The 9,262-nt window shown below is 48.6% G+C and overlaps 2 protein-coding genes across 2 annotated transcripts; one reads left to right on the top strand and one right to left on the bottom strand.

Annotated features, from left to right (window-relative positions):
• The first annotated feature begins 838 nt into the window (after positions 1–838).
• LOC123082088 (uncharacterized) lies at positions 839–1,685 on the top strand. The gene has a single exon (XM_044504505.1). It carries the CDS (start codon positions 941–943, stop codon positions 1,397–1,399), a length of 459 nt encoding a protein of 152 aa, XP_044360440.1. The 5' UTR covers positions 839–940; the 3' UTR covers positions 1,400–1,685.
• A 4,513-nt stretch (positions 1,686–6,198) lies between these two features.
• Positions 6,199–7,924, bottom strand: LOC123086412 (60S ribosomal protein L8). Its single transcript, XM_044508176.1, has 2 exons — positions 7,409–7,924; positions 6,199–6,723 (listed from the first exon to the last, which is right to left on the bottom strand). The coding sequence occupies exons 1-2, from the start codon at positions 7,846–7,848 to the stop codon at positions 6,378–6,380; spliced, it is 786 nt and encodes a 261-aa protein (XP_044364111.1). The 5' UTR covers positions 7,849–7,924; the 3' UTR covers positions 6,199–6,377.
• Positions 7,925–9,262: the final 1,338 nt, after the last annotated feature.

Here is a 9,262-nt window from a genome sequence, read left to right as displayed (position 1 = left end):
GAAGCTGGAAGCCTCGGGTCGCTTCTCGACGGGATCGCTTTACAAAGAATTTTTCAAAACACATACCACGTGTGATTTGAGTGGGATTTGGAAGGCAAGGTTGCTGGCCGAAATTAAAATATTTCTGTGGCAAGTTGCTCGTAAGTCGTAACTGCATCACTAGCGGAGACCAAGTTCAGAAGAGGCACAGTCCAGGGGACAGGAATCGCATGTGGTGCGGTGCGGCATAGGATCGCCACCATTTATTGTTCAAGTGTGTAGTTGCTCGCTTCATATGGAGCGCCCTCCGTGAAATAACTGGAGGTGCGTGGAACCCAGATTCGCGGACCTATATAGGATGGTTCAGGGCGCATCGCGTGGGGAACACCGTGTGGCATGGCTGGTTTTGGGGACATTGGCGTGGGACTTGTGGACTACGCGCAATAAAGCGCGTATAGAGGGGATTTTCTTTCACCATCCAGCTGATCTTTTATACAAAATGGTTTCTTTCTTGCAGCTTTTGAAGCTTCTGGCAAAGTCAAAAGACAAAGGAAGCGTGGAGCAGCTCGTGCTAAAGATGCGGGCAAAGTACACTGAACTTCACCGCGTCATGTAGGAATTTGCTTCCGTGGGGTACCATCCTTCCCGATATCTTCTAGAAGTCGTCGACCGCGCTGCATTGCTGTTATCAGTCGTTTCGGCTTGTATCTGTACTTTTTTATTTTGTTCTGTTTCCATTTTGTTAGACTCTTTTACGACTTTGTAGTGCCTTATCATTAAGGCCAGGCAAGCGCTTCCTTTCAAAAAAAAAAAACATTACGAGTCAACAAAAAAAATGCCTTTGGTTGAAGAAGAAAAAAATCAGTTGCAACTTTCACGCCAATTTGATTCATCGTCGGGGAGATCTCCTAGTGGAGGCATAGCATAGGGCTTTCTCCTCTCCCATCGCTCGGCCGGTCCAATGGCCACTGACTCTTCCTGCCCCGTCGAGTTCTTCCACCGCGGCGGCGGCGACGGCCAATGGTGCAGCCTCGGCGCCGCCTACGCCGCCGTCCGGGTCCTCCGCCCGCAGGGCCACTCCCTCGTCATGTACACCGGTCCCGACGACCAGCCCCACCAGCGGATCCTCTTCGCATACCCGATCCTCCCTGGCGACGCCTTCGAGAGGCTGGACGGGTCCACGCTCTCCTGGGCGGGGCAAGGCTCCGGCGATGAGTTCGCTCTCTGCTTCCGCGACGAGGCCGCCTGCGCAGCGGTCTGCGGCGCCATCTCCCCGGTGACGACGGCGCTTGCAGCCCTGGACGACATCGCTGACAGGCTCGAGGGGTTGCGAGTGGCCGCGGCGGATGGGGGCGCCACCGCCGCCGGAGGGGACATCGCTTGTCGGCTCGCACAGCTTAGCTTAGCCCGCGGGCCATGAACTGGGTTACCCGGAGAATTGAAACCAGCCAGATCAAGTAGGTTTTTGCCATAACACCGTCGTGTTGGTTGAATCAACTCTATACTACTCACTCTGTTCCGAATTACTTGTCTCGGATATGGATGTATCTAGAACTAACATACATCTAGATACATCCATTTCTACGACAAGTAATTCCGAACGGAGGGAGTAGTAATAAAATTCTGCAAACTTTTCTTCAGCAGTTTACATCGCTTTGTTCCAAAACTGCAATTGTTAACGCAACAGATGGAAAGATTGCAGACTATGATGCCCAGTAGGGAATTTCTTTTGAATTTGTGTGGAATCCCATCGTGCGGAATTCGTTTGTTCACGGAGCAGAGACATATTTTGAACTCACGCACATCACAGCAGTGCAACACCATGCTTGTTATTACAGAAAAAATGACCAAACAAATCATACGCGTGTGCTGAAGTAGTTTGTGCCAATTTGTTCCTAAGATGCTGGTAGAAGTGCTGAATTGTTGCAGCTATCATGACGGGCTATTTTCCAGCTGAACGTTGCAATCTTGTGTCCTCGTCCATGTACCATATCTCTCCGGCCTCTCATGAGCAATCTTTACCTGCAAAAACGAGATGGGGCTGAAACACACATAGGGCGTCAGGGCGTGTGACTGCCCTTAACAGACTCACGTTGGGAATATTAGGAACCCGTCGGCCTGGACGGCGCGGTGGATCCGGTGGTGGACCCCTCGTCAGCGCGGCGAGGAGGTTCTGCGTGGCTGACCGGGGTCGAGCATGAGGGATTCGGGCCTTGTTGCCCGGATCGATCTCCCGATGGCGCCCGCGTCTTTAGTCGGTGCGGTTAGGGTGGTGACCCTAGCGTGCGGCGATGGCCGGTTCGCCCATGGACAGTGGGTTGAGTCCTTGGCTTGCCCGATCGGGTGTTGGGTGGCAGCGATGGCCGCTGATTTGGCGTCCCGTCCAGATCCGTCGCGGTGTGGCCTTAGCCGGCCGACGACGCGTGGAGGGACCAGTGAGGGGCGGATGGAGGCCCACTGCCGGCGTGCTGACAGCGGCTTTCGTCTTCATGGCGACGCTCCGTTTGGTTCATGTCAGCTGCGAGAGCGGGGTGACGCGACTTCCGATGATTTCATCGCGGAGCCGACTACGGTCATGGCGGACGATGGCGGCGTCTATGACGTCGTTCCCTTCTTGAGGCATCATTGTTGTAGGTTGCGGAACTACGCCCCGACAGGGGGAAACCCTAGATCTGGGGCTTCCCTAATCGGACAATGACGGTATCTTTCATGTCGTTTTCCCTCCCGGGGGTATCGTTTTGGAGCAGGTGCTGATTGGAAGGGCTCAGAGGTGGAGTGGTGTTACCTCCTCCGCATCGACGATGGCGGATCTCGACGACGTGGAGCAATGGGGTCTCGACGTCCGATGCGTGTTTTGACAGACTAGCACAGGAGGATGGCGTTGTCTGGCGTTGTCGTGACGTAGACGGTAGGCCTCGCAAGATTGATGCGTCGGTACCTGCTCTGAAGATGGATCGGTGGAAGACGACGGCCGCAGCCTCTGAGGGTGCATCGGACTAGTGTGTGCCCTAGACCCGGCAATGTGGATTGGTTGGGGCCTCCGGTTTTAGATGTTAGGCTTTGGTGCGAGGTCTGTTTGGTATTCGGCTCGAACTATCGGCACCCCTTCATTAAGTGGATATGAGTAGCGATAGATGTTGCCAAGATGGTGGCTTGAGACTTACTAATGTATTACTTTGTAAGCTTTGTGAATAATTAATAAAGTCGTTGCACGCATCGCCCAGATGCAGAGGTCGGGGGTCTTCCTCCTTTTCGAAATAGAAACACATATGACGTGTTTGGTAGCCCGCATAGAGGCCAATCAGACCCACGTGGGAAGAAAATAGGTTGTTTGGTTCCTTGGGTTCACTGTTGGCCTGCATCGCATGGACCTCAAAGCACCTCCCAGCCAGGCCCGCTGGGAACGCTCAAATCGGTATTTTTTTCCCAGAGCCAGGCCCGCTGGGAATGCTCAAATCGGCATTTTTTCAGAGCCAGGCCCGTGCTATGCACGTGGGCGGCGGCGGCTGCTGCACGCGAGGAGCCTCGCTCGAGAAGCCGTGTTGCTTCCGGAAGCGCCGGCAATAATTACCCTCACCTTCCCTCATCGCTCTCTCTTCCCTCTCCCCACTCTCCTAGTCTCATCGGCGGCGGCGTTCAGCAGACCGGAGAACAGCAAGGCGACCACCGGCCTTCATCGTTGGCATCCAATCCGCAACATCACCCGCAACACTTCGGCAATGGCGGTAAGCACTTTTTCCACCATCCTCACTTACTATTTCGCATCTGATCCACGTTTAGATTCGATCCGCATTCTAAGGGAATGGGGAATGGGGTAAATAGCCATAGTACTGATCATAACATCATCATGAGTTCCTAGTAGCCATGGATTTTAGGGTTCCGATCCGGATTGAGTACAAGGGGAATGGGGATTGGGGTTAAATCTTACATAGTAGATTCTAATCTTAGCGGCCCTTGAGGCGGTTGGAGCGGTGGGTGTCCTTGGCCTTATTCTTGTCCTCCGGCTGGACCACCGTCTCATCGCCCTCGCCGGAGTCAGGATCGATTGGAAAAGTAATGTGGCATGGCTCCGGTGCACTGACAAACATCTCCACCGCTTCTTCCTCCTCCTCCTCCGGCTCCAAACCAATGACCTCCAACACCACCAAAGTACTATTCCAGTACACTGCGGCACGCTGGTCATGAGGAGCCCTGTACTCCTGTACTTGGCCACCTTGCCCTCTGTCTAGCGCCGTCGGAGTCGGCTTGATTCACGGCCCAGCGAAGGATGTCAACTGACATAGCGCCCTTCACTAGGTCAGGAATTAGGGTCTTCAACTCATCCATTGTCACCTTCTTCACCTCAATACATGCCTTCTTGTGCATGTCTTCGATGCTGCTGAAGTTCGAGCACTCTTACATGGTGTTCTCGAACTTGGTGCGGTCATCGAGCGAGCACCTGAGGAAGAAAGCCCTCCGTCCAATGCTCCAAGGGAAGGGGTTGGGTTGGAGTTGGAGTTGGAGTTCATGGCAATGGATAGGAGGAAGAGTGATAGACTGAGAAGAGAGAGTGTTAACTGAGTGTGGTTGTGGGTAAGTAGTGATGGTCAGGGTGGGTAAATATAGGGGCTTTGGACGGTAGCTTTTAATGCCGATCAACCTTTGAACTTTGTGCTCTTCATAACGCCATGAACTTTGTGTTGTTCATAATGCAGATCGAGTCGAAGAACAATGACAAGGGCAAGGAGGTGGTGCCACCTATGGAGAAGGGCATGCAAGGAGGTGGTGTCACCCTTGGAGGTTGTGCCAACCACCCCTAAGGAGGTGCCAGGCACGGATGACGATGTGGTGGCGAAGGAGCCCCCCCTCCCCCGGCGGCAAGCGCCGGAACTACGGGCACTACCATGATGAGGGTGGGCCAACCCACTTCTGCAAGGTCATCCTTGCCCCGAAGCTCGAGTGCATTCCAATGCCCCTAGACTTCACCAAGCACTTCCCGGCCCTGCTGACAGAGTTCAAACTCAAGACGAACACCGGCTGCTCATGGAAGGTCACTATGAGGCTGATGAACGGCAGGATCACTCTTTATCAGGGTTGGGCCATCTTCGCCGCCGTCCATCAGATCAAGGTCGGGTACATGATGACCTTCAAGTTGCTGACTCCCGACACGCTCGAGGTCATCGTCTTCAACAACAACGACATTTTAGTGGTGACCAAGTGCGGGAGGCACGAACCTTCATTGTGAACATCTAGGACAGCTCTCCGTTGCTTCAGCTGGTTTAGTATCGATTATATCGTTCATTCGTACTGCTTTGCTTGAAAACCGATATATTTAAGTGTCGTACTATGTTAAAACTGCTTGTTATGGTTTAGAACTATGTTCAAGTGTGGTAGTATATTAAACTGCTTACTGTTTGCTATCTTTTGTGTGTCTTTGGGTTGTTTTATACACCTATGTGTGCCAGTAACCTCACCACATCGCCAAAGAGGTTACCAGACAACAGGTGTTGCATGAAACCAAATATCATGCCTTGTGTTTTCGTCTAAACAACATGAAACCAAACACCATGCCTTGTGTTTCCGTCTAAACAAGCGACCAACCAAAAAGGTCACTTTTTGTTACGCCCCATACAGGCTTGAGGGTATGCAAACAACCAAATAATACAGGCTCGAGGGTATGCAGACAACCAAATCAGCGGAAGCCCTATGCAGGCAAAAGTTGCTGAACCAAACACGCCCATAAAGTATCTACTCGGCATCTTTCCCTTCTTGCAATAGCTAGGCTAGCTCTTTAGAACCCTAGAGTACTTGCTAGAAATTGGTCGATCCCTGGTATGTACCCTGTATCTTTTTACTTTTCTTCCGCTTAACTATTATATATAGGGCTATTTCAAGTATTATCATGTGAGAGTTGATCTTGGTCTTGTCACTATCCTTCACTGGAACGTATACCATCTACCGTACCGATTATAAGCTATACCAACTACCGTACCGATTATAAGCTACGGCCATACTTCAAACTAAAAACATCTCATTCCTAACGCTCAGCAAGGCAACAATCCAAAGACGCTCAGCAAAGCAACAGTCCAAAGAACTAGAAGCAAGCATAACACCCCTGCTTTATGTTTGATTCAACCAAACAAAAATCCTTTCAGAGATACAGCAATAGAGCTAAACTAAAACAGAAACAGTAAACCAAAATAAGCACCAGAGGCTAACTCATGAAAATCGACAGACAAATATCCAAGCATAATAATCTTCTTTATGTGGACTGAAGAATCCAGACCACGACAGCGAAAACTGATAACAAATATCACCAGGTTACCAAAGTACTGATCAAAAACGACATCCTTACTGCAATACATGTCACTGACGGGTAATCTAGAGCTAGCAAACATAGATAAACAGCAATGATAACTCTAAGTGGCCTTGTCAGCCTTGGCAGCAGAGGCGGCAGCCTGGCCTCTGAGACGACCAGTCCTCCTGGCAGCGATGAGACCAACCTTCTGGCCAGGTGGTGCATCACGGCGGACAGTGGAGGCGTGACCAATATGCTGGTGGTTACCTCCTCCGTGGGGATGCTCAACAGGGTTCATGGCCACACCACGCACCTTAGGCCAGGAGTTCCTCTTCACACGGTACTTGTGGTAGGCATTACCAGCCTTCAGCATTGGCTTCTCAGTCCTGCCACCACCAGCAACCTGACCAATCATGGCACGACAGCTGCTTGGGACGATCTTCTTAGCGCCAGAGGGGAGCTTGATCCTGCATAAACACAACATGAGTAATGCGTCTTAATATTTGTGCAGCTGAAGCATTCATCAAAAGAATCAGGCCATCCGGCAACATAAACAAAGATACACCAATCATATCTATTCCATTAACATGTAGGATATTGTACTGACAAGAACTGATAATAAGAAATGGCCCTTGTATATGCAAACGCTAACAATCATAATTGTTTGAAGGCAGGGTAGGTCAATCTGAAGACAGAAGCAGGATAAAATAGTTAGGGATCGCATGTCTCTGGTTTAAGGTTTAAAGTCTTCTAAGATGCATGTGCAGTTCTAGGATAACAGAAGAGCAAGCATATCATGTCCAGTTCCAGGATAACAGAAGAGCAAGCATATCATAACTGTTGCAGATTATACAATGAACAGAAAACATCTCAAGGCTCAACCACAGAATGCGTATCTAAGAATTGGTCTTTGAGAAATTAACAAACATGTAAAGCACGCACATTAAAGGTTTCCAATCTTTAATCAATTAAAGAGCATCTAAATCACGCATATCAGAAGCAGTGGACGAACATATATTCAGATCGAACTATGAGCATTTCATCATTTCCCACCGCGAATCACATGAAGCAAATCCAATAACAGCTACTATCAGGAGAACTAACCATAGGCATATAATTTATAAAGAGGGGTGAGAGGACAAGGAACAGTACCTTGAGGTGCCGTTGTCGGGGTTGTGGCTGATGACGATGGCGTAGTCACCCGAGGCCCTGGCGAAGACACCACGGTCGCCGACGTGGTGCTCGACGTTGCAGATGACGCCTCCCTCAGGCACGGAGCGGAGCGGGAGGACGTTGCCGACGGAGAGCGTGGCGCGGCGTCCGCAGTAGACGAACTGGCCGGTGTACATACCCTCGGCGGCGACGAAGAGCTCCTTCTGGTGCTTGTACCTGAACGGGTGGCGGAAGGTCACCTTGGCCAGCGGCGCACCACGCCCCGGGTCGTGGATGACATCGGTGACGACGCCCTTGAGGTACCCGTTGCGCTCGCCGAAGTCGAGCGACCTGAACCGGGCGGGGCCCTTGCGGTGGTGGGTGTGGGACTTGAAGACGGAGCCCGCACCCTTACGCTGAGCGCGGATCACGCGACCCATCTCGGCGGCGGCAGAGGCGGAGTGGCGGCGGCGGTGAGGGGAATGGGTGGGCAGCTGGGCTAGGGTTCGAGGACGGAGAAGAGGGAGCAATATATAGTGGGGAAAATATCCGAAAATGCCTTTTGGAGGCCGAGCTCCATGGAGGCCTCCAAAAGCATTTTTCAAATTTCATCAAAATTCATATTTCCAGATTTCAAAAAATTATGAAAAAAGTACACATATACGCGAAGGCACAATTTAGACGTGTGTAAATTTTCAGGACAAAAAATGTTAAAATGAGGGTTGTGCAAAAAAAAAAACAAATCTAAGGCTTTTCATCCTGAATTTGTCTTTTTTGCACAGGTCACATTTCAAAGTATTTCATCCTGAATTTTTACACGCATATACATTTCAGCTTTGTATACTTGCATGTTTTTTCTAAAAAAATTAAATTGAAAAGTTTGAATTTAAATTTTTTCAAAAATAAAGGGTTGCATGGAGCTCGACCTCCAAAACGCCTCACTCGAAAAATATCATATGATACGAGCGCTTAGGTGTGTTTGGTAGTAGTTCCCACCATAACATTGTTGTTTTCCTTTGAGACATGCTAGCTCTAGACATGTTGAGTACATGCATTTGTTGTTGTTTGGTAGCGGTGTATGTGCTAAGACATGCTGAGCTGAAACTTTATTTGGTAGTCTGCATGTGTTTACATGTTGAACAATTTTGAATTCCGAATATTTTTTTTGAATGGTGATTTTTCTAAAAAAATGTGACTAAACATCAAAACACATTTTGGAATTTTGTTTTCTTAAAAAAAATTGGAAATCCGATTTTTCGAGAATTTAAACAAAATATGAAATTCTGAACATTTCCCAAAATTTTCAACAAAATTTGGAAATTTGAACATTTTTCAAAAAATTAAACAAATTTTAAATTTATGAACATTTTTTTAAGAAAAAATAAAAAACGAATTATATCTTTTGAGAATTTAAACAAAATTTTAAAAATTGATTTTTTTAAATAAATTTAAACAAAATATGAAATTCTAAACATTTTTTGCAAATTTAAACAATTTTTTAACATGTTTTGAGAATTTAAACATATTTTGTAAATGTAAAAAAATAAAATTCTGAACATTTTTGAGAATTTAAATAGATTTAGAAATTTTGAACATTCTTTTATAGTTAGGACGAGCATGGCTGCCTCCATGCACCCTATCTGGTCGTGCTCAACTCAGCATGACTGAAAGGCCTTTTTTCATGAGATGGGCATAGTCAACGTGAGCCTATACACCGTGCCAAATAGTTAAAAGTGGGTTGTATAGGAAACTTTTGAGATCATACACCCTCCATGCTACCATGATATATGCTCCCGCGAGGCGTTCACTGGTACAGCGACGTGCTATATAAACGGTTTTTAACCCCTTTTCGCG

This window comes from Triticum aestivum, chromosome 4A (genome assembly GCF_018294505.1).
Source record: "Triticum aestivum cultivar Chinese Spring chromosome 4A, IWGSC CS RefSeq v2.1, whole genome shotgun sequence".
NCBI classification, from domain to species: Eukaryota; Viridiplantae; Streptophyta; class Magnoliopsida; order Poales; family Poaceae; genus Triticum; species Triticum aestivum.
This window is presented reverse-complemented; position numbering and strand designations above follow the sequence as displayed.